This window comes from Arvicanthis niloticus, chromosome 6 (genome assembly GCF_011762505.2).
Source record: "Arvicanthis niloticus isolate mArvNil1 chromosome 6, mArvNil1.pat.X, whole genome shotgun sequence".
In the NCBI taxonomy this organism is placed as follows: Eukaryota; Metazoa; Chordata; class Mammalia; order Rodentia; family Muridae; genus Arvicanthis; species Arvicanthis niloticus.
Window position 1 is genome coordinate 87,889,762 of NC_047663.1, and position 24,905 is coordinate 87,914,666.

The following is a 24,905-nucleotide window of genomic DNA, read 5'->3' on the forward strand; positions in this document are numbered from 1 at the left end:
AGCTATATAATATGTCTGGCATGGAGGACAGAGGACAAGGGACATTGTTAGTCCCATCGAACCTTTCTCAGGACTATGGTCTAGGCAAAGTTTTTTATCTCCAAATCCATGGTTGCTTGCTTTTGAATCAAGGAGCACATTATAATGTAGTTCACACTTGCCTTGAATGCAGACATACCTGCCTCAGGCTCTCCAGTGCTGGAGTCACAGATGTGTGTCATCACATCTCATCCAGTCCATGACTGTGACACTGAGACTCTACTACAGTGGTTCTCAACCTGTGGATTGTGACCCCTTTGGAGGTCCAATGACCCTTTCACAGGGGTTGCCTAAGACCATCAGAAAATACAGTTATTTACATTGTGATTTATAACAGGAGCAAAATTACTGTTACGAAGTAGCAATGAAAATAATTTTATGGTTGGGATCACCACAACATGAGGAACATTAAAGGGTTGAGACATTAGGAAGGTCGAGAACCACTGATTTACCACTTGCCTGGGGCTATGTGTATGGGGGAGGGGGAACTTATTTTGGTGGGGAGCATAAGGTTGTTTTGAGGCTTGGTCTTATGAAGACCCAGCATGCAACTCAGTGTAGCTAAGAATAAACTTCAATCCTCCTGCTTCCACCTCTCCAGTGCTGAGATCACAAGGGTCAACCACAACACCCCCGTCCTCCATCCCTGCCTGCTTTGAAGCCACGGGTACTCCCAAGGGAAAACTGATATTCAAAGGGAATCTGATGAGGTTTCTCTGTCCTTTCATCTTTTTCCTATGCTTAAGAAAATGCATTTTCTGTGTTCATATGTGTGTGCTGGTGCAGACCTGTAACCCCGCACCCAGAAGACTAAGACAGGAGGATCCAGAGTATAAAGAGAATTCTGGAAACACAGGCTGTGATAATTAGGTAGGTTATTTCCTTGAACAATAGTTCTGAGGTTTTATTTTTCCTTTTGAAAAAAAAAATGGTTCTCTTATTGTGTCTGTTGGGAGAACTATTTGGGATAATGAACCTTCCACATACCACACATCCGATGCTGTGAACGGAATTGAGAGGCTTAAGTCATCACATTATCACAGGTTAGACAGCCTTGTCCATAGAGCATCTAGTAGCAGTTTGTACAGCTGAATACAGGTCCTACCCCAAAGGTGCATGCAGCTGACTTCAGGGTCTGGGGATCCAGACTCAATAAATAAGGGTTGATGAATGAACAAACAACTGAAGGCCAATTCTATCGGGAACAGGAACGACATTCACTTACTAAAGAGAATGTCGATGCAGGCCCCTAGTACTAATATCCCTTTAATCCCCCGTGGTTCAGTTAAACTGTAAAGTGGGCATTCGGACTCCTCGGTCCTCATCTTAGTTCTGAGCCTACAGGCTGAATATGGAAGCCTCTGAGAAGAACATCACGCACGAAAGCGAGCTCATGGCTCGCCATCCCCAGCGGCCCACGCCCACGCTCAGGAGCAACCTCAGAGCCCCCGCTCCGCCCTCTCTTCCTGGTTTTCCCCAGCAACCCGCCCCTCAGGTGTCACGTGACAGGGCGCCAGCCGGGCCGAGCCCCTGATTGGCCAGACTTCAGGGCGCCTCGCGATTGGCCTGGGGCGGCGGGCCCCCGCCTCCCTCCTCCTCCTCGCCGCGGCCCACGTGAGGGGGGCGAGTCACGCGATTTCCGGGAACCCGTCAGGAAGGACATAAACAAAACAAACCGAGGCAGCATGGAGAGGGGCCGCGGCCGCCGGAGCGCGGCCGGACCCAGTGCCTGAACCGCCTTCAGCCTCAGGTGAGTGGCGAGCGGCCGCACGGACGGACGGGATGCGGCGGCAGAGAACCGCGGGTGTGAGGCGCGGGTGCCCGGCTCCGGGCGAGCGGGGCGGGGGCCGCCGGGCCGAGGGCGCGCGGAACGGGGTCGCCGATGCCAGCCGGACCAGGCTGCCCCCGCGGCCGACAGTTATATAAAAGGCGGGCGCGCGCGGGCGGGCGGCCCCGTTAGGGCCGTGCCCTTTGCGCTCCCGGGAACCGGGGACCGCGACTGCCGGCAACCGGCCTGTCAGAGCGGCGAGCGGGTGGGAGGGGCCGGGAGGGAGGGGAGGAGAGGGGCGTGTGAGGGAGACCAGCACAGCTGGCGCTCGGAAGGCCAGGGACGGAGGAGCGGGCCGGGAAAACTCCGGGCAGGGGCGTCGTGGGGCTGCTGCTCCCCCCGGCCCCTCCCCGGAGGCGGCGGGCGACCGGGGCCTCCCTCTCGGGATTTGTTTATATGTCCTCTCTAAGCAGCTTGAGAGGCCCGGAGGCGGAGCCCTCGCTGCCGAGTGGCGGCCGATGCTGTCCAATGGAAGAGGCGAACGGGGGCCGTGGCGCCAATGGGCGCAGGGAGGCGGTGCCGCGGGCCCCCAGTAAGTTAGGCTGTCCTGGGGGTTGGGCCGGTGAGGCGGCCATATTAGATGGGAGGGGACGGACCTGAAGGGGTCACTGAGTGGGGCGGAGACGGGGCAAAGGGCAAGGAACGGAGCCGGGCCGGGCCGGGGCCGGGCGGGGTGTGGGCTAGCGTCCGGGAGGACCCGGAAGCCGCCCGGAGGAGCCTGACCCGGCTCGGCCGCTCCCGAGTGGAGGCGGCCAGGGAAGTGCCGAGGGCAGTCTAGCCTCCCAGGGGGCGGTTCCTGGGACTAGATGGAGCTTAGTCTCTGGCTTCTCCTTCTTGGTCGGCCCTAGGCTGCTTGATAAATCCTGCCGTCAAACCCTGTAATCGCCCTCCTTTAACCCAAGAAAGCAAACAGTTCTGCTGTTTCTGAGTAGGCTTGAGTCTTAAGACTACCTTAAGAAGGTATTTCGGTAGTTAGGGGTGTGTGCCTGTATCGGGCCTTCCTTCTAGAGGCAGGCATTCTGAGGAACTCCTGCTTTTCTGGGTATTGCAAAGAGAAAATTGGGACTGGAAAAGCAGACAAAATTGAGGAACGAGCGGCGTTTGTATTTTTTTTCCCACGTGGATACCCTCCAAAGATTAGGCCCCTGTGCTTCAAGTCATAATTTGTCTCCCTTGCTCACATAAATTGGAAGCTGACATGCATCAACTTAATGAGAAAACTGAACCTTGAGAAAAGTATTTAGGTCTGATGAGTCGTTAGGACTTTTATTTTTCCAGTACCAGCAGGTGAGAAAAAGGATGAAGGTCTGACTTATTTTTTAAAAAAGCAGAAATAGGGAACCTTTGTAAAATTTGTCATCTGTGGTAAAATGATTGTCACTTGATTCTACTTTAAAATATTTTTCAGTGTTAGCTAGTTTAAAACAGCTGAGAGATACACCAAAGGGGGAAATGCTGTGGATACAAAACTGGAGTTGTTTTGGCACCATGTTAGCTTTCTTAAATGCTTTTTAAAGCTTCTTTTAAGATGGGCTTATAACTGTGACCACATTCATATTGTCAAAGGTCCTAGGCTGTTGATACATCTTTGGTTAAGTACTTAGGAGTAGGAATACATCATAGATACATCACCTTAGGAGGCTCTTAAAGAGTTGAACTGAAGAATATTAACAAATAGTAAATAGATTATTCATCTACTTTGGTATTGGTTTTATGTGACTGATCCTCAGTTTTGTTAAAACTTGGTAAAAATATAATCCTAGGTTATTTGATATATTTTTACAATTAAATATAATTTTTAATTTTTTTGTTTGTTTCTGAGGCACCATTTCTCTGCATAGCCCTAGCCTGTCCTGGAACTCACCCTGTAGACCAGGCTGGCCTGGAACTCAAAAATACCCATATATCCTTCTGCCTCTTCAAGTGCTAAGGTCAAAGGTATGGGCCACCACCACCCGGCTATATATAGTTTTTATAGTGAATAAAGTATTAGCTTTATGTTTTTATCACTTAATGTTTTATTGCTAAGTCCCAATCTGCCATAATGCCACAATCAGTTATAAAAGGGTATAACTAAAGTTAAAATCAAGCAAGAGTTGTTTCGATGATAACCTAGAACACTTAATCAAGGGGTGTTCACTGTCATTTTGTATGAAAAGTTAGTTTTCATTGCTTATGTAGTAATTTCTTAAGAATGGCAAATATATACATTAGAGCTTATTTTGGCTAAAATTCTTGCATATGCTTAATATACTTTGGGGTTTACAAAATGTTGCTACTGCGACAGGGTTTTACTTTGTAGTCCAGTTGGTTTTGAATTCCTGGGCCTCAAGCATTTCTTTCCTGCTGGGACCACAGACAAGTACCACTGTGCGTAGCTCAGGAATTAGTATAGTAAGAATAGAACAAGAGATACTTCAAGAAGCAATATTGGGTTCTCCATTTACCTTGTCATTCTGTATGTTGCATAACAAACTGAAGACAAACTTTGATGAAGAAAATAACCTGTTTGATTAGTGTTAAGTTCTGGCTTAAAAGGATAACTGATAAGGGTCATTGGTGGTGGTGGTGACTAAATCCATTGGATAATGGGAGTACAGAAACATCTTAACTGTAGTACTGTAGTATAGTAGTTTTTATTTTTGTGGGGTGTTTTTTTTGTTTTTGTTTTGTTTTGTTTTTTGTAGCTCTGGCTGTGCTGGAACTCATTGTGAAGACCAGGTTGGCCTTGAACCCACAGATATCTGCCTGCCTCTTCCTCCCAAGTGCTGGGATCAAAGGTGTGAACTACCACACTTGGCAGTGTAGTGGATCTTAAAATAGTAAACTGAATTCACTGTTAGCTTTTAAAGCTTAATTTTTAGTCAAAACTGATGAAAGGGTTTTGAGAGTCATCAGCATAGGCTTATTTCCAGTTAGGTTTGTACCTGGTTGTTTTGGCAACAGTCTCACTGACTTTTACTACATTTAGTAGTGTCTCATTTTAAGATAAACACTTGGCTGGTCATAAATCACACTATTTTGTTTGGTTCTGTGAGATGGGGCCTTTCAGTATTGTCCAGGTTGGCTTTGAACTTCCTGATCTTCCTGCATCAGGTTCCTTCATTACTGGAGTCATATTGATATGCCACAGTGCCTAGTTGTTGGTTCTAATTATACCAGGACAAGAGTAGTTGAACTTTTTACTGCATAGGATTAAATAGTAAATATTTAATAATCTTCATAATGACTGTTCAGCTTTTCTATTTGTATGGTGCTGACTGATAAGATATTATAGAAAATGTATTTGGGCTATATACCAATAAAACTTTATTTACAAGAGTAAAATGTGTCTATTGGTAGCCCATGATCATTGTTAACCTCCTTTTTAAGACATCTTGATTTGTAGTTTTTGCAGAGGGAATGGCAGAGGACATAAATACACATTTCAGATAGTATTGGATCAATAGTTTATTGTATATATCTCCTACCTTGAGAAGGTTTCATTGTAAGAACATAGGGCACAATCTTATTGCAAAAGTTTGCATCCATGTAGATGTTTTGAAACTGTTTAACTATTGGTATATATTAGTATAGTCCTGTTTGTTTTAGAGGTCCCCTCCTCCATTTCTGAGACTTTCTTTTTGGTATATATTCCAGGCTGGCTTTGAACTGGCCTACAACTTTTGTTGTTGTGTGATTTTGTTTGTTTTTTTGAGATAGTGTCTCCTGATGGTCAGGCTGATCTCAAACTATGTATCCAGGAATATGACTTTGAATTCCTGATTCTCTTACAATCTCCCATTCTAGGAGGGGATTATAGGTGTTCACTACCATGCTCGAAAGAGCCTTGTATTTTATTGGTTTGTGATAATTGAGGTTTTTGTTGCTGCTACTGTTGTTGAGACAGGGTCTGTCTACATAGCCCTGGTTGTCCTGAAACACTCTATGTGGACAAGTCTAGCCTTGAACTCACAGAGATCTATCTGCCTGGTGATGCCTTCCAAGTACTTGGTTGGGTTAAAGGTGTGTGCCACCATGCTACATCTGCTTTGTGAAGATTTTTCTTTTATATAGCAAGGTCCCTTTAGGTGGGGGAACACAAATTCTTTTTCAAAAAAATGTATTTTATTTGTGTGTACAGATCACATGTACATGCACAAGAAAATCAGGTGCCAACTTGCAGGAGTTGATACTCCTTTTTTCATTGTTTGGATCCTATGGATTAAACTCCAAGGTTGTCAGGCTTGGTAGTGAGTGCCTTTATTCACTGAGCCATCTTGCCAGGCTGTAAAGTCATTCTTGCTGGTTAATCTGAGTCATACTTCTGGGACAAAGTCGACTACGAGATTTGTAGAGGACTTCAGTGTTACTTCATGTCTGTAGTACTGTTCTGTTCCATCACTAGCCACATCTTGTCTGCTTTTCACCAAGTTTATGACCTTTCACCCCCAAATCTGTATCTGAAGTCACTCTGTAAGCAGTTCTCTAAGTTGCTGAGACTATCTCAGACTAGGCTTGTGTTCTATATAGTTGAAATTGGCTTTGAGCTCCCAGTAGTCCTGCCTCCACCTCTCAGGTGCTGTGATTCAAGGCATGAGACACCAAGTTTAACAACTATTTTGTCCTTTCAACACCAACACTGATGTGATATCTTTTATTTTCAATTAAATATCTCTTCTTTCTTAAGATAGGATCTAACTATGTAACAGTGCTTGCCCTTGAACTCATAAAAGTCCACCTGCCTCTGTCTCCTAGGTGCTGGGTTTAAAGACCAATGTCTTAGTACTTTGCTAAGCTTGCTGATAATTTTAGTATTTCCAGACAGACTTTCTCTGTGTGGCCCTGGCTGTCTTGAAACTCACTCTGTAGACTAGGCTGGCCTGGAACTCAAGAGATCTAACTACTTGGATATTGGGTGTGTGTCACTACTACAGGCAAGCAGTTTCGTGGGTGTCTCCATGTACCTTATTGAATATAATACTGTGTCTGAGGGTTTGCTGCTGCTTGCTTTTCCTGATGGACCTGTCACCTTCTCTGTTACAGACTTGCTGTTCACTGAGGAATTTCAAACACTACAAGAATAAAATTTAAAAAGTCCTTATGGTTATGGGGGAGGAGTTAGGGATAGCGTGGATGTCTATTCATAAGTTTCAGTGTAGAAGGGCTGGAGATATAGTTTAGTGGTTAAGAACACTGGCTGTTCTTGCAGAGGACACCCATGTATTTCCCAGCACCCACATGGCACCTCACAACTATCTGTAACTCCTATTTAAGGAGATCCTACACCTCTTCTGGCTGTTCCAGGCATTTCTTACATTCAGAGCACAGACATACATCCAGACAAAACACTTGTACATATAAATACAGTAAATAATATTTTAAACAGAGACTCAGAATACCTTAAAACAGCAAGGCTTAGTGTACTGTGGAGGAGATCTGAGGAGATAGATAGCTCAGTGACTACAGGTGCTTACCACAAGCCTGATACAGTGAATTCAGTCCTCTGGTGGAAAGAGAACAGTCTCCTGTAAGAATTCCTCTGACTTACTTGTGCATTCACACAAAGAAATTGTAATATAATAAAAAACTTTAAAGTCAGACTTTTACAATGTTACTATCTGGTGGTGTGTGTGTGTATGCTTGTGAGCATGCTCATGGTGTAATGTGTTTGTAATGTATGTGTGGGTAAAAGTGATACTTTTATTCAAGTGTCTTCCTTAGTCACACATTATTTATGCACTTGAGCATGCATGATGTTTGTGGGTGGGTATCTGTACCCTGGCACAACAACTTTGTAGAGTTGGTTCTTTCCTCCCACTTTCATGTAGATTTAATTCAGAATAACTGATTTACACATCAAACACCTTTACCTACTGAGCTATCTTTCCCCTCTCACTCTCTTTCCATTTTTAGCAGAGTGAACAGATTTACTAGGAAAAAGAAAAAAGATTCCCCAAGAGTGGGAAGGTCACAAGGGAGATTACTTTGAGACAGAACTCACAGAACTTGGAGCTGGCTCACTAGCTGGCTAGTAAACTCCAGGAAACTGCTTGTCCCCCCTTTTCCCGCTCACCACACATAGTCCCAGTGCTGGGCTTACAGATGCAGTGGCAGCACCTTACTTTTACATAGGTTCTGGGGACCTGATTTAGGTCTTTGTACTTTTTGTGGCAGACACTTCATCCACTGAGCCATTTCACAGCTCAACTTTTATAGGTTTGTATGTATGTATGTATGTATGTTTGTATGTAATGTGTATATATATATATGTATGTATGTCTGCCTACCTACCTACCTACCTACCTACCTACCTATCTTCAAGTCTGGATTTCTCTGTGTAGCCCTGGCTGTCCTGGAACTCCCTCTGTAGATCAGGCTACTTTTGAACTCAGAGATCCTCCGGCCACTTTAATCACAAATGCTGGGATTAAAAGCGTGCACCATCACCTCTCAGCTTTTTACAGTAGGTCTTTAAACTGATTTTCAGTAAGGTTTTTGCCTGTACTCTTGGAAGTGAGTTGTCCAATGAGTAGGAGAGATGACACCTGCAGTTAGGTTTCTGATATGTCTGTCTCTATTTTTCCTTTCCCCTTATCTCACCCCCACACACTCTTAACTTTGATTAATTCTCTTTCTATAGTGCTTTCTTTTTGGAGGGGTGTGTGTGTCTAACATTTTATTTGCACTTATTTACTATCCTTTCTAAATTGACTTGTGTTTATGATGTGCTTGTTGATGAATGTGTACCTGTGTTGCACATTTGCAATGGTGCGCATGTGGTGGAAACTCGGAGGAGTCAGTTCTCCCTTTCCACCATGTGGGTCCTAAGTAGTTAAACTCAGATCATCAAGCCTGCTGGTAAGTGCCCTTATCCACTGAGCCTTCATTTTTTTTTTAAACTTAAAAAAATTTTTTGAGGCAGGGTCTTACTATGTAGCCTTACTAGCATGATCACTATGTAGATCAGGCTGGCTGAGAACTCACTGAGATCCACCTCTTCTCTGAGGACTGGGATTAAAGGAGTGTGCCACCATACACAACCTTATTTTGCTTTTTGAATGAGGGACTCATAATGAAGCCCGGGTTGGTCTGAAACATTCTATAGCCCAGGTTGCCCTTGAACTCGTGGCAATTCACCCTTCTGAGTCTCTTGAGTGCTAAGATTCCAGGCATGTGCCACCATGCCCAGATAGATACCTCTTTAAAATCAGCATTATTAAAGAACATCACATAAATCTTTATTCAGACCCAACACTGCTCTTGCCCCCCCCCCCCATAGAAGTAGAAAGTTCACAGAATTTTGAGCTTTAATAAATACTACCATCTAGCCATGGCTGTGACTAAATCTGTAATGTTGTCACACTGTACAGTACTTCATAGTGCCTCCTTTGTGGTTAGCCCCCTTCCCTTACTACAGGCCCCAGGCATGAAATTGGTTTTTCTTGTTATGGTCAGCAATTACATTTCCTATATATGATGTCATACACTGCATTGTCTTTTGAGCCTGACCTCTAAAGCTCTTGAAATGCCCTGTGTGCCCAGTTTGGTCTTTATCAGTTATCCCATGGCTATACCACAGTGATTCTCTGATTACCAGTTCATGGTAGTTGAATTGATCCAGGTTTTAGGCTGTTGCTGATGGTGGGTGAAAACATTTTTGTGCTAGTCTTTTAAATAACTTTTCTAATATTAACCACCTTTTACTTGACATACTTGCAGAAGTGTTGAAAGAAAATTCCTGGAGTTTACCTTCATAAATTGGCTTTGCGTGAGGTCTGTAGTTTAGAGCATCTTTCAGCTTAGATGCCTGTATGTAAATGGTCTAGGTAGAGTGGAGAAAGTTAGGGAGCACAGTGTGGAGGAAATAGTCTCACCAGGGTTCAGTGGTCATCTTCTTAGGAGTATGTGCCCAGTGTTGTTGGGTCTGATTTTTACCAACAAGAGAGTGATAGTAGAAATTAGAAACTTGAAATTGAAATTTCTCCATTAAGTGCTGGTAGTTAAATTTTAAAATGTTAACTGACCTCCCCTACTCCCAAACCAAGCAACCCTTGTATGGGAGCTAAACAGAAGCATTCTATGGACATTGATTTCTGGCTGTGGTCCATTTTGATACTTGTGCTTTAAAATGTTGACTTCTGCCTTCAGTTTTATTTACTGTCCAGACAGGGTCTCACATATCTTAGGCTATCCTTGAACTCACTATGTATTGAGGCTTATCTTGGAACTCTTCCTGCCTAAATCTCCTTAGTACTGGGATTACTGGCATGCACTGCATGTCTGGTTTATTTGGTCCTAGGGATGGAACCCAGGGTTTTGTATATGCTGTGCAAGCGCCCAGTCTGCCAGCAGAGCTACATTCTCTGAGCTACATCCTCAACTCAGTCTTCTGCTTTGAAATGCAATGCACTCTCTACTGGCAGAATGCATTAGTTATGTTGAACTCCCCCCCCCCCCCTTTAAATAGCTGAGCATAATAACTTGGTTATTGTTGAAAGCCCCAGGTTTACATTTTATTTTATATGCATGAGCTCATCATGGCACATATCTGGAGGGGGAAGGACAACACGTGGGTTCTAGGGATTAGCTGTCAGGTTTGTAATATGTTTTCCAAAATCATTTTGTTGGTTAAGCCAGCATAATTCACAGTAACACTCAGAAAACAGACAAGAGTGTTTAATAACCTTGAATGGCCTGAGTAAATGTATTTATTAAAATTATAGTTCTCCTCTACCCTAGAACAGTGGTTCTCAACCTTTCTAATGCTATAACCCTTTAATATAATTGCTCATGTCGTGGTGACTCCCAACCATAAAATTATTTTTGTTACTACTTCATAACTGTGATTTTGCTACTATTAATTATGTTATAATCTTAATATTTGATATGCAGGCTATCTGATATGTGACTCCTGTGAAAGAGTCATTCGGCCTCCAAGGGAGTATTGACCCACAAGTTGAGAACCACTACCCTAGGAAGGTTGGAGTGTAGTCTTGTGCCACAGTCTCACTCTGAGTATCCCTCACTTTAATTCCAGGCAACTAAGTTTTTGTAATAAGTTTAAGGATTAGATTCTGAACTTGGTTTGGGTTTATACCTTTATAACAGCAGAATCCCAAGAACTTGATTAAATACCAAAGAAGGAATCTGAGAAAATGGCCTTCATTTATTGTCTTTTTTTGTGTGTTCTGGCTATACAGTTTAACACAGAATTACAATATCCCTGCAAAGTAAGATGGAACAGTTCTTATATAAAATGGCAATTAAATGTCTGGAATGATGTTCCCAATATTTACTTAAGAAATAGAACCCTTTCTTAGCATGGTGTTTTGTTGTTGTTGTTGTTTGTTTTTTTGTTTTGTAGTTTTGTTTTGTTTTTTGTTTTTTGAGACAGGGTTTCTCTGTGTAGCCCTGGCTGTCCTGGAACTCACTCTGTAGACCAGGCTGGCCTCGAACTCAGAAATCTGCCTGTCTTTGCCTCCCAAGTTCTGGGATTAAAGGCATGTGGCACCACTGCCCAGCCCTAGCATGGTGGTTAATCACAACATTTTGGAGGCTGAAGTAGAAGGATCATTAGTTTGAGACCAGACTGGGCTATGCAGTAGTGAGGCTATGTTTCAAAAAAAAAAAAAAAAAAAGAACAGCAACAACAACAGAAAAGTCAACTGTGAAAAAGGGAAAAGACTAGGCTAGCCGGTAGCAAGTCATAGGCTACATAGTGAGACTCTGACTCAAAAATAAATGTTTCTTTTTAGAAACTTTTTTTTTTTTTTTTTTTTTTTTGGTGATAGTTGTTAAAATTGTCTTTGAGCTTTTCTTTGTTTTGGTTTTTTTTGTTGTTGTTGTTTTGTTTTATTTTTGAGACAAGGTTTACTCTATAGCCTAAGCAGGCCCAGAACTTGTGGGTTCAGAAGGTATACCTTGAGTAGTCCTGCCTCAGCCTCTTGAGCTTTGGGACATAGGCTTAAGTCACTATGTCTGGATTTTATTGTTTTGAGATTTTTAAAAAAGTGTATGTGTGTGTATGTTTGTGTGCACGCATATGAGTGAACGTGCCTACTGAGTCCAGAAGAGGGTATGGGATCCTGGAGCTGGAGTTAGAAGTCGTTTTAAGGTTTCTGATATGGGTTCTGAGAACCTCACTCAAGACCTCTCTAAGAGCTGTAAGTACTCTTGACCAGGGAGCCATCTCATCAGCCACAGTTCTTTCCCCCTGAAGATTTGTTTTTTTGTGTGTATATGTCTGTGTATGTCACATGCTTGTGGGTTTTGATGGAGGCAGTTGTGAGCAACTCAAAGTAGGTACTAGGATCCAAGCTCCAGTCATCTGGAAGAGCTTCAAATTGTTATGTTGAGTCATCTCTCTAGCCCTTAGAGTTAGTATTTGAGAAAGGGTCTGAATTTAACCCAGACTGAAACTCAGTACCTCAAGTAAGATGACTTGAAATCATTATGCTGCTGCTGGTGCCTCTGCCTCTGTCTCTCCCTAGTGTAAGAATTTCAAGTATAGGCTACTATGTCCATCTTAAGCAGAGTATTTTATCTAGACTCTCTTTTTCTTAGAAGTCTTTCTGGGCACTAAGCTAAAACAACACTCAGCTTTTGTCTTTGAGTTGAGAAGAGATGACTATCACAGGCCCTATTGCTGTAGTGCCATGCTCATGTTACAGCTTGTGTTATCATTGAAAAGTGTGAAATCTGAAAAAGAGGGGAACAGTGAGTTTTGAAGAGCAGCCCAAGTCACTGAGGACAGGAGTACTAGAGTTGTGAGGGTGTCTTCAGGTGTCTCCTTGTCGTGGTGCACGCATGTGCACATTGCAGCTTGTACCAGTGCTGGTTTTCAAGCTGCTGTTCTTAATCATAGTTTCTCTTCCTGTAGTCTTAACTTTCTGTAGAACAGTTTTGTTAAGGGAGATGGATTATTTTAAACAGTCTGAACAAATGACATCTATGTCAGTTCAAAGCATGGGTTGAGTTTGTTTTTTACTTTTGATTATTCCTCCATGCTTTCCTCCCTAGACAAGAATTATTGCAGGTCTCTAAAATCAACTTAAGTTCATATAGGGTTTCTGGGAATTAAAAAAATTCAAGAGTTCAACTTTTAATATTTTTTCTATCTGACATTAGTGTTTTAAAGACAAATTAGGAAGTTGTTGTAAGATACTTTGGCACACATACAGAGAGCTCAAAATATTGAATGTCAGACTTCTCTCTGGTGACCTCATTGAGTATGAGAGTCAGAGTGTTTTACCTCTGACTCATTGTCCCCAAGGATCTGTGGTCTTTAGAAATTTTTCATTCATTGTCAGCCAAGCTGTCCAATTTCTGGCATTGGTTTTGGCACTATAGTGAAATAGACAAAGGAATATGATGATTAGTCTCAGAGACATCTCTGTCAGTGAAAGAAAGGAAGAAGAAAAACGTGAGCAAAAAATACAAGCCAAAGTCTCACTGTTGGAGAGCCTTGGGGGAAGCGAAGTTGGATTGTAAGCACCTCAAGGGTGCCAGGGAAGCTTGTGAGGTCAGTATAATATTCATGTTTATTTAAAGTGGACTATAGGGTTGGCAAGATTGTTTTACTTGTTATCTTGAATATTTTAGATATTACAGAAGACTTCCAAGTACAGTGTTAAGTAGGATCTTGCAGGCAAGGGAGATTAACTTCCAAATAGGCCTTTTGCCAGGTGTGATAGCACATAACCTGTGATCTAGCATCCAACTGGCACAGGCAGAAGGATTGAGTTCAAGACCAGCCTGAGGCTCTTTAGGGAAATAGGGCTGTGTGTGGTGTCGGCATATACCTTTAATCCCAGAGAGGCAGAGGCCGGAGGATCTTTGTGAGTTGGCCAGGCTGGTCTACATAGTGAGTTCCAGTTCCAGGCCAGCCAGGGTTATATAATGAAACCTTTGTCTTAAAAATAACAACAAAAATAGAAGTAAAGCCTGAGGATTTGAGAGAAGAAAACTGTATAGGCAAATGTTAGAATGATTCAAGATAATGAGAGCCAAGTAAAGGTTGCAGTTAGATGGATGTATTTGTGTGCTTAGTAGATCTTTATTAATAAATCAACAATGTGATTTAGTAAAGTGGTCAGGGGAGAGTTGAAGCTGAGATCAGTCCTCCATGCCTGACTGTCAGAGAGATACAGGTTTTATAATACAAGCACTTTAATGGAGTTGCTGGCATAGTATTGGTGAGGTGGTGGGATATCAGCCCAGAGATACCCTAGCTGAAGATGGTAGGCACATGCATGTGTATGTGGAGGTCGAAGGGAATTTGGGAATCTTTTAGACATTGGGGAATTGAGAGTACAGTGTCTGTGGTGGTAGGTTTGTTCAGAGGCATCATTTAGTTAATGACCTTAGGCAGATCTCTTACTCTTACTGAAGTGTGTTTTTTAAATTAGTATAAAATAGACAACATGAGAAAGTGATGAACTTTCACCAGTATAATTTTATCAAAACAGTGACTCCTGTTACTTCACTAGATTCTATCATGTACTTTGAATCTGTAAACAGCACTACAACTATAAACTGAATATTTCGTTGATAGTGATCACTAAGAGTAGCTAGGTTAGGAATGAAGTCTCTGCTTCTGTCAAGAAGTTACCCCTGCCCTTGTGCTCTGGAACAATTTAAATAGAAAACACAGGCTCTACGAAAGTTTTAGAACTAAGAAGTAGCCCTTCCATCTAACTTAGATTGGTTCATTAATGTCTTCCCTATTGCTTAAAAGGGCTTTTTAGCCCAGCCTTCTGAAGGAACTGAACAGAGTGTGAGAAGTCTTCAAGACTTAAGTTCAAGGAGAGAGATAATTAAAAAAAAAGATTATTATGTGCATGGGTGTTTTGCCTATGTATATGCATGTGCACTGTGCATGTACCTAGCGCCCACAGATGTCAGATGAAGGCTTTAGATCACCTGGAACTACTGGGTTACAGATGGTTGTGTGCCACCATGATGATGCTGAGAACAGAACCTCTCTAATAACAAGTGTTTCTTTTGTTGTTGTCTCGTTTTTCAAGACAAGGTTTTTCTGTCTGGTCCTGGCTGTCCTGGAACTTACTCTGTAGACAGACTACCTGCCTCTGCCTCCAGAGTGCTGGGATTAGAGGCATGTGCCACCACCGCCTGGCTAACAAGTGCTCTTAACCACTGAGCCATCTCTCCAGCCCTAAGAGAAAGCACTTTTGAGACTTGAAGATACTCTTAGTTCCTCAGGATTTTCAGCAAAATGTGGCTTTCATTCTTTTTATTTATTTCTTTTGATTACAAACCTAGTTCAGCCCCTATATTTTTAAAATTCTGTAAAGCTAATAGAATATTTGAATTGACTGCAATAAAGGGGTTTACAAGGTAGGAGTGCAGAAGCATCACAATGGCTCAATACTGTTTGGGCTTCTCAAATGACCTTTTGATCTTTATTTTTAATAATACTTATTCTTTGAGAATTTCATACATGCATACACTGAATTTTTATCATATTAATCTCAGCTCCCCTCCAGTTCACTCCCTTGGTCTTAAAAAAACGTATCTAATCTGTCTTCTTTGTCTTGTCTTGCCTTGTTTGTCTCTTTAAGATCTACCAGCAGTAGGACTTGAGAAATAAACAATGAGGGTCTTATGCTAATAATTCTTGATACAACCTGTACTTGTCTATTTGGGGATTTACATGTCTGTAAATTCTTGAGTCTAAAGGACTCTAGCAGAGTGTAAACTGCAGTGAAGTTTTTTTCACAAGGCAGGACTGTGTTGTGTGGGGCTCTTGACCCTGACCTTGCCTCCAGTGCATCCTTGCAGATGAGGCCTTTGCTTTGTCAATGGTGTAAAGGTCTTGTGACCTCTTAGCTCTGCTGTACCAGCAATCAGTGGCTTAATTAATAATGTCTGGAGGATTGATTTGACCAGAGTTAGAGTAGTTTTCAAAAGGGAAAGAATTGTTAAAGAGAATGAATGAAGTGTGGCAGGATAAGACCATGTGTGGCAGATGGGCTCTGGTTTGCTAAGGTCCTTAGATGACTGGTAAGCTGTTTTTCTTGCCAAACAAGGAAATTCTGTGATTTACCCATTGTAAAACCTTTATACATATCCAAATCAGTAGTCTAGCCTTCTGCTTTACTGTCTCCTCCTCTCTTCCTGTCTTCTCTTTTCTTCCTTTCTATGTTTCCTAACTTTTGTTCCTTTGTTCCCTTCCTTTAAGCCTCTGGGAAAACCTATTATATAAATTAGCTGTTGGAAAAGTTCCACCCTTTCTTTGTTTTTATGAGCTGGGATTTCTTTATACATACCCTGGCTCTTCTGGAACTTGTGTGTAACTACGCTAGCCTTAGACTCACAAAGATCTCCTGCCTCTGCTTACTGAATGCCGACATAGTAGATGTGAGCAATGTACCCAATCTCAGTTCCCTTATTTTAGAATTATTAGCCTGTATAGTTAACAAATAAAGATAAAGAATAAAGATAACAAATACCAAGACCTCTAATCATATGGGAAAAAAATCTGAATACACACTAGTAAAGATTAGGACAGATCAAAATAAGCAATGGTCTGTGAATTACATAATAATATAAAATGCATTGGTATTTCTTGCCTAAAATATTTAGACGTTTGTACACACACCTTCCAGTATTTATTGCTTTATTCATTATAGCTAGGAATTGGAACCAATCTAGTTGTTCATCAACAGGTATAAATGGATAATGAAAATCTGGTGCATACATAAAGTGGATTACTATGATTAAGGCCACACAATCTCAGAAAGAAGGAATCCACATGTTCCCTCATATAGTTCCTAGCCTGTAATGTGTATATGCATATATGCATAATGAACATATGGGTATAACACATAGGAGATCAAGAAAGGTTAAGTATGTGATGAGATGATGAGAAAGGATAGAACTCAAGTAATGGACACATGAGTTGCTAGAAAGCTAATTGTTTTTCTAGTTTTAACTGTCATGGATTTTTTGTTTTTGTATGATGAATAAGTACATAACATATAATAGATTGTTAAAGTGTAAATCCAAAGTGAATCAAAGTGTAAATCCAAAGGGAATCTCATAGCTTCAGCATGGCTGCTCTAACTCTGCTCATTGAGATTGGTAGACTTCACGTCATTCTAATCTTTCTGTATGGAATCCTTTATTTACAAGTTCTTTATAATAAAATGTTACTAATAACAGCTTAGAAATATAAAATATACACAAAAATATTTTACATTTGTTTGTTATGGGTTCTCACTGTGTGATCCTGGCTGATCCTACTTGCTGTGTTACTAAGGTTCACTTCCAACTTGTGCCAATTCTTCTGCCTCAGCCTCATGCATCAGTGCTGAGATTACAGGCATGTCAGTAGCATTCCTGGTACCATTTTACTGTTTTAAGTGTGTAATTGACAGTTTTGTATAGCCATCACCACTGTTCTAGAACATTTTAGATTTACCATCTTAAATAGAAACTGTCCATTAAACCACAACTTCTAGCCCCTGGTAACCCCTGTTCTACTTCTTGTCTTTATGAATTTTGTCTCTTCTAGGCTCGTGATATAAGTGGAGTCATATAGTTGTCCTTTTGTATTAGACTTATTTTACTTCACATACTGTTTTCAAGGTTTGTTGTAGCATCTTTTAGAACTGTATTCATCTTTATGGTCGAACAATATTCTGTTGTGTGTCCATACATGGCTATTTCAGTTGTTTTCACCTCTTGATTCTTGTGTTTAATGCTACTCTGAATGTGGAAATACACATCTGTTTGGATTTTGCTGTTTAAATCAAGAGTAGAGCTGCTGGATCATGTGATAATCCTTTAACCTTTTTGAGGAACTGCCAGATTCTCCCTTACCATATGTATCATTCTACATCTCTACCAGCAAGCAGTTCATGAGGATCCTCTTCAACACTTGTTAGTTTTAATTTTTTTTAGATAATAGCTATACTGTTGGGTGTGTCAAAAATTTTAAAACATTGTTCTGGTGATGTTAGATGACTCAGAAAGCAGTTTACTACTTACTGTGAGGAGCTATTTTCAAGTTACTAAAAGGAGTCAGTGGCCTAAACCAAGGCAATAAAAAGGAATTCTGATTGTCATGTATAGTATCTGCTTACTCATGAGATATTTATAAAGAGGGTTTTGTGTGTTTCTTTCCTTTTTATCTTGAGAGAGACAGAGACACACAAAGAGAGAGACTGATTTATTATGTAGTCCAAATTAGCCTGGAATTTGAGCAATGATCCCTCTGCCTCAATCCGCAAGTGCTGGGATTATTGGCATAAGCCACCGTGCTTCCAGTAGTCTATAAAGAGGCTTCTATGTTTCTTGATGTGACTAGGGAGTATACCAAAACCCAGGAGCAGAGAGAGGGTCTGGGGGCTTGCTAGTCAACTCTTGGATTTGCTTTTGAAGTCACTTATGATGAATAGTTTGCAGAGCACTAGGAATAAACTTTTATAAACTGACCTTTAACTGTGTATACTGCCTTGCTTTAGCTGTTGCCTTGTCTACAATATATAGTAAGCCTTAGCATATGTTCAGAGAATGAAATACCTGAGAGCAGGAACAGGACTATGAAAGAGACTAGAAAGTATCTTGTACTATTGTTGCTCAGCATTTACTAACCCCCACCTCCCTGCCTCAGAGAACTGGCTCTCTGGTGCCTAATTGATTAAGATACCTAGGAAATGTTGTTGAATTACTGTTACTGTGTCTTTTCCAAACATTCTTAATTGCTAAATTCAAGATCATGAAGCTTTCCCTTATGTTTTATAGTGTTGGCTCTTAAATGTTGGTCTTTTCTCCACTGGAGTTAATATTGTATATGGTGGCTAAGAATATCTAATCTTCTTAGCATTGTTTGTCAGAGAGTGTTCTTTCTCTGGGAGATGCTGTGTGATGGTAAATGCTATTACCTTTTTCTTTTCTTCCACTCTTGTTACACAGTTAAAGAAAAATAACCCACATCACAGATCTAAGTGGTAAGACATTATTTTATTTTAAGACAAGGTCTCTTGCTATGTAGTCTTGGCAGGCCTGGAACTCACTATGTAGACATACTGGCTTTGAACTCAAAGAAATCTGCCTACCTGACTCCTAAGAGTTGCCATTTAAAAAAAAAAGAAAAAAGAAAAGAAAAAAGGTTGGCATTAAAGCTGTGTGCACTAGGCCCTTTCAGTTTTTTAAAAAATGTATTGCTGTGTATGCTGTGTGTGTGTATGTGCATGCCAGAGTGTGAATGTGGATGTTGGAGGACAACTTTGTGTAGTCACTTCTCTCCTTCAACTTTTATGTGGGTTCTGAGAATGGAGCTCAGGCTTGAGAAGCAAGTGCCTTTGCTCTCTGAACTCTCTGGTCAGCCCTTTAATTAGTCCTTAAAGTTACCTTACAACGTAATGGGCCTCATTACACCACCTTTGTACATATGTGTAATTATACTTTATTCATCCATTTTCCCCCATTGTTCTACACCACTCCTGCCTCTGAATAGTCCCCCTACTGCTTTCATGTCATGTTTTCTATTGCCTTTTCTTCTTACCTCCCTCTGAGCTAGACTGAGCTAGGCTGACTTTGAATTCCCACTCTCTGCTGCAGGTTTTCTGGGTAACTGGCATTGCAGACATGGCATCTCACCAATTAGGTGTTTTCTTTTCCTTTCCTATTCCCTTTTTCTTTTTCATTCTCATTTTCTTTTTCCTTTTAGAAATGATTCAATGCTGTGTAATGTGCAAGTGAAAATTGTGACTGGTTGAGTTGCCCTTTTCTGGCTGCTCTGTTAGGCCAGGCTGTTAGGATAAAACAACCAGTAAGTATGTATGAACTAGGATTTTATTTCTTTCCACATTTTCAAACCCTGGTGCTTGTAATGGTAAGTTTCAGGTTTTAGAAAGTAACAGCCCCAAATTCAGCTGATGTAGATACCAGGGTTTTACTAGTTTATTTGGCTGAGTGGCATGGCATGAAGGAGTTGTCTTCTTGGAACTAAATATTCGGTCTGGAAAAGATGACATGACTTTGTTCCCACAGGAATCAGGTGGGAAGATCAGAGTAGGACTAGGCTGCATACCTGTAGGGCCTCATCAGGAGGTTAACTGAGCAAAAGCTTGTCTGTCAGGTGTGTGCATAGTCTTTTCTCTTTTTGGACCAGTGATTTCCAACCTTCCTAATGCTGCATGCAACCTTTTAATAAAGTTTCTCATGTTGTGGTGACTCCTAGCCATAAAATTATTTTGCTACTGTTAGGAACTGTAATATAAATGTTCTTGGAGGTAGATCTTTGACAAAGGCCAAAGGAATCAAGACCTAGTTTAGAACCACTGCTTTAGACTGTTGGACTGGGCTGAAAGGCATTGTTGACTCTGTTTCTGGGCCTACTCTGCCACTGTTTCCTCAGCTAGACCTGTATAAGTAGGAGCGAGAGAGCCAGCTATGGAAGGGCCAGCAGCCATCCAGGAAATACAAATGGCTGTCAACTCATTAGACTAATTAAATGAACAATTAGAGTTCCTTCTCCAGTCTTATTTGTTCAAGCAATCAATCTTTGAAATCAGAGCAGTGTACCACTCTTATCCTCTAATCTGCTGAATTCGAGAACTGTAGAAGGCAGTTCAATTTAGGGAGTGATGCCTTTTTTTCTTTTTAAAGATGTGACATTGTGTCTGGACCTACTGAGAGCAAGACCAGGACACTAGTTCTTAGCCCCTGTAGAGTCTAGGAGAGCATATGAAAGTGCACTGCTGAGCTCCACTTCTCAGTGTATGTTCTGGTGGTGAGATTAGGGCCTAGGATTCTGTATGTCTAATGCCTGGATAGGTTGACGTTGTTGGTTCTAAGATCATACCCTAAGAATCACTTTTTGGAGAGGATGCAGGTGGGTGTAGCTTTTCATTTTTTTCCATTAAGGTCTTCATAAGCAAGGAAAGAAAGCTTCCACCTCTTTAAGACCCCATGCCAGGTGATTACAGTCAGCTTAACCCAGCCCTTGGAAATACTGTGCAAGGTAGTTCTTGTTCCATTTACCATATGAATGCCATTAAAAATGGAGTAGCTTTTTCTTTCTTTGGGAGCAATAGTTTAGAGTATACTTTATGAGGGAACTTGACTGGGCAGCAAGTAGAGAGCTCCTCACAGCCTAAAACAGTAATTTCTAAGGGACAGCTTTTATGTATATATAAATCAAAGGATGACGTTGATGAATCTACAGATGTTATGTTTAATGTTGAGGATATGTTAATTTCTCTTTCTGTTTATTCATGACAGTTGTATAGTTATGCTCTATATATAAACTATAGATTACTTTTCAGTCAATGATTATACAGTAAAATGTTAAGATTTATTTCTTCACAACAGTGATAAAGGGAATGAAAACTTGACTTTAGAATTAAATTATTAATTAAAAGAATTAAATTAATTAATAAATTAGAATTAATTTATTAATCTATCTTTCAAATCACAGAAAAGGTGAGAATATAAATATAAAGATTTTTTTAAAAGATTGTTACTGATTTATTTGTTTACTTATCTTTTAGCCTAGGCTGGCCTAAAAATTGTTTTGTAGCTAAGGGTAGCCCAGCCTTGTGATCTGCCTGTCTCATCTCCAGAGTGCTGCCCCACACCCCATTATAGGTGCATGCCATTGTTTTCAGTTGCTAATTGGTTATTGACAAGCCTGTTTCAGAAATAAATAATGTTAAAGGATATATTTTAAAGGATATAGTAGATATTGCAGCATGACAAAATTCTTGAAAATTCAACTATAAAACTTACTTAAAGCACAGTGTTCTTTTCTTTATTAATGTTCATTTGAAAGGTTAACTTGTTTTCAATGGAGCTCAGTGAAGTTACTTTCTGTTATTTGACAGAACTGCAAATTTATTTTTTTAAAAAAGTGGTGACCCAAGCAGTTGAACTGAAAGTATTCTGGGAAAATCTGCTGTTTATTGTGAAAACCATCTTTGATCTTGGAATTAAAAGTAAAGCTGGAAAGGAATTTACAAACAAGAAAAAGAAGAAGTTTGGAATTGGACTCACAGGATCTGGGCTTGGAAATGCCTCAGGTAAATCACATGGGGAATAGTATATACTGTGATTCTCTGTGGTGATAAAAAGGGCACGGTGTTGCTGCTGGAAGCCTTCTGCATCTTAACACAGCTTGGCACACTAGCTTCAAAGACAGCTTATTTCTGCCCTCACCTAGATGTGAGTATGTGCGCCTCAGTTTCCTTATTTGTTGTAGCCTTGAAGATTTCAATGGGCTTGACACAAGCAGCATGGTAGGTAAGTAGGTTAGTTGCTAAACCTGCTGACCTTCTGAGGACAGAATGAATTACTCGGAAATATAATCTGCCACCAAAATCTCATTTTTTTTTGTTTTTTTTTTTTTTGTTTGTTTTTGTTTTTCGAGACAGGGTTTCTCTGTGTAGTCCTGGCTCTCATTTTTGATATTCTGATATTTTGCTTCCCAACTTTCCCTTTTACAACAGTTGATAAGTGATGATTTTGTCTCACCCGTAGAAGCACACACTTATGTGCTTCTGTATGTTCTGTAAACATATCCAAGAGTGGTATATTCATATTCTTACCTTCTAACCTCTGTGTGTGTCTGTGTGTGTGTATGTGTGTGTGTGTATTTAGCTCTTTCTTTCTCTTGACCTGGTTTTGCAGTGTAGGTGAAGCTGGTTTCAATTTTACAGTCTTCCTGCCCTGGCCCTGAAGATGCTGGAATCCGTAGGCATAGAGTACCACATCAGGCTGAGACAACTCCTTTTAATTGGTCTCTTGAGTTTGAGGCAGTCACTTAAATAAAAACCAGAAGCTTATTTGTCTCCATTTTCTTTTCTTTTCCTTTTTTTTTTTTTTTTTTTTTTTTTGTTTTTTTTTTGTTTGTTTGTTTTTCCGACACAGGGTTTCTCTGTGTAGCCCTGGCTATCTTGGAACTCACTCTGTAGACCAGGCTGGCCTTGAACTCAGAAATCTACCTGCCTCTGCCTCCCAAGTGCTAGGATTAAAGGCGTGCGCCACCATTGCCCAATTTGTCCCCACTTTCTTATCCAGACTTTTCCCTATTTCTATTCATGGCTAATTTTCATTCAGGATACTCCCCCCGCCCCGCCCCCCATTTTGAGTACTGGGAAGAAATCTAAAAATAAAGAACAGGTGAATACTCTAAGTGGGATCCACACCACAGTTAATCCCCAGGGCACAGGGAGAAAAGAAAGAGAGAGAGAGGTTGGGGGGGGGGGGAAGAGGAAGGGGGGAGGGAGGAGAGAAAAGGAAAGGAAAAGAAGAAAAAAAAAAGAAAAGAAAAATCAGGATGGCTTGGTGACTTTGCAGCAGAGGCTAACAAGGAAGACTTGGTAACTGACACTTAATGGACCAGAAGTCACTTGTATCTCAACCTCTGTGCCCAAAGACTCACACACAAGGTGTGGTCTGCTGTCTGTTGACTGCTTGAATTAGGACTCTGAAACTTGTTTGCTTAAGCTAGATTTTTGTGAAAATAAAGACCTCAAAGTTTTGGAGGGTCTGGCAGAAATCAAACAAGGCTGAGCACATGCGATGTGAGAGTACCTAGGAGAACAGAGAAGGCAGGTCAGGGTAGGAAGTGAGGAGGGGTATAAGTAGGAAGTAAGTGGGTAGGCAACTATACCTTATAAAACTCTTGAAACTTGTAGGAGAGTAAGAAGAATGTTTTTAGTTTTTGCAGTTAGATTTCAGAGTGTGGCTTCTCTTTTATTTAAGCCAGGGTGTGCAGCTGAAGTGGTTTGGATAAGCGATGAAATATAAAAGGGAGAGAGAGGAAAACAGGAGAGCAAGTTCATATTTCTAGCCATGTCTTAGAGACTTTAGGAGGCTATTGTGTTGTTCCTTTTGGTTGTACTGAAATATCTAAATTGGGTTGGCAAGATAGCTCCATGGATAAAGAAAGGTTCTTGCCACGGATCATGATTGGCTTGAGTTCAGTCTCCTAGACCCTCATGATGGAAAGAGAAAACTGACATCCGCAAGTTGTCCAGTAACTTCCCTTCCCCTCCCCCCCAAAGAAAACTTAAAAAGATACCCAGATGTTCTTTGTTTGGGGAAGTAAGGCATTGGACTTAGGAATATAGTTTAGGTCTGACTTAATATTGCTGCAGCCCTCAGAAAACAAGAGGGCATTCTCTTCTTTAGGGGAATTAGAACTGAGTTTTGTTAGAGGAGGATTTTAAGAAATGTTTATGTAGCTTAAAAAATAAAGAGCCCGATGTTGTATGCTGACTCTAGTGACCACACTTCAAATTTTAGAAGTTGTTAAGATCTACTGTTCTGGTATTTTTTATCTATTTTAATTTTTTTTATATATATCTTAGCTCTTTTCTTCATAGAGGTCCATGTTCAGTGCTAGGAAAACTCTTGGTGTGCTACACAAAAGAGACAGGGTTATTTCTTGAAATAAATTATGTGCTGGGGTAAGGATGGGCTTACATATAGTAACTTGGGCTTGAAGCTCTGTAAATGAAATGTGAAAATGGTTTTGTTGTAGCCCAGCGTAAGCGGAATGGACCCGCCTTTTGGGGATGCCTTTCGAAGCCACACCTTTTCAGAACAAACTCTGATGAGCACAGATCTCTTAGCCAACAGTTCTGATCCAGATTTCATGTATGAGCTGGTAAGCAACATTTTTTTTTTTTGGCTTTATTTTAATTAATTTGAATCAAAATGATGTAGAGTTTTTATTTATAAATGTCTGAAAAGAGAAAAGAATGTCCATGATGTGGAGCCTCATACAGGTAAAACCATTACCCAAGAGGCTGAGGAAGGAGGATTGTGGGGGCCACACAGGTCTGGTTTTAAGAATAGGGTCGTGATTAGGGCCTGGGTTTGATTCTTGTGACTAAGTCTGGAAATTTTAGAAAGATACCCCAAACTGATCAAAGTAGTATATGAAGAGATTATCTGTCCAGTTGTTCATGAGGAAAGTAAGCTATTTGTGTGATACAGTAAACTGCTAATGGGCTTTTTAGCTCACAGATGAAGGAGTGCTACACGCACAAGATGTATGATAGAGATGGTAAGACAAATTAGC

The 24,905-nt window shown here is 40.9% G+C and overlaps 1 protein-coding gene across 3 annotated transcripts in view; it reads left to right on the forward strand.

Moving 5' to 3' along the window:
* The first annotated feature begins 1,629 nt into the window (after nt 1–1,629).
* The window catches only part of Crebrf (CREB3 regulatory factor), a 52,765-nt gene continuing 29,489 nt past the window's right edge, over nt 1,630–24,905 (forward strand). Inside the window, exons 1-3 of one of the 3 annotated variants that reach the window (XM_034505481.2) lie at nt 1,630–1,789; nt 21,703–21,897; nt 24,363–24,488. In XM_034505481.2, the coding sequence (XP_034361372.1) occupies nt 21,889–21,897; nt 24,363–24,488 (135 nt within the window). In that variant the 5' untranslated portion in view covers nt 1,630–1,789; nt 21,703–21,888. The remainder of the gene's footprint in view (nt 1,790–21,702; nt 21,898–24,362; nt 24,489–24,905) is intronic. The other 2 variants (XM_076937072.1, XM_076937073.1) reach the window with 2 other exon arrangements.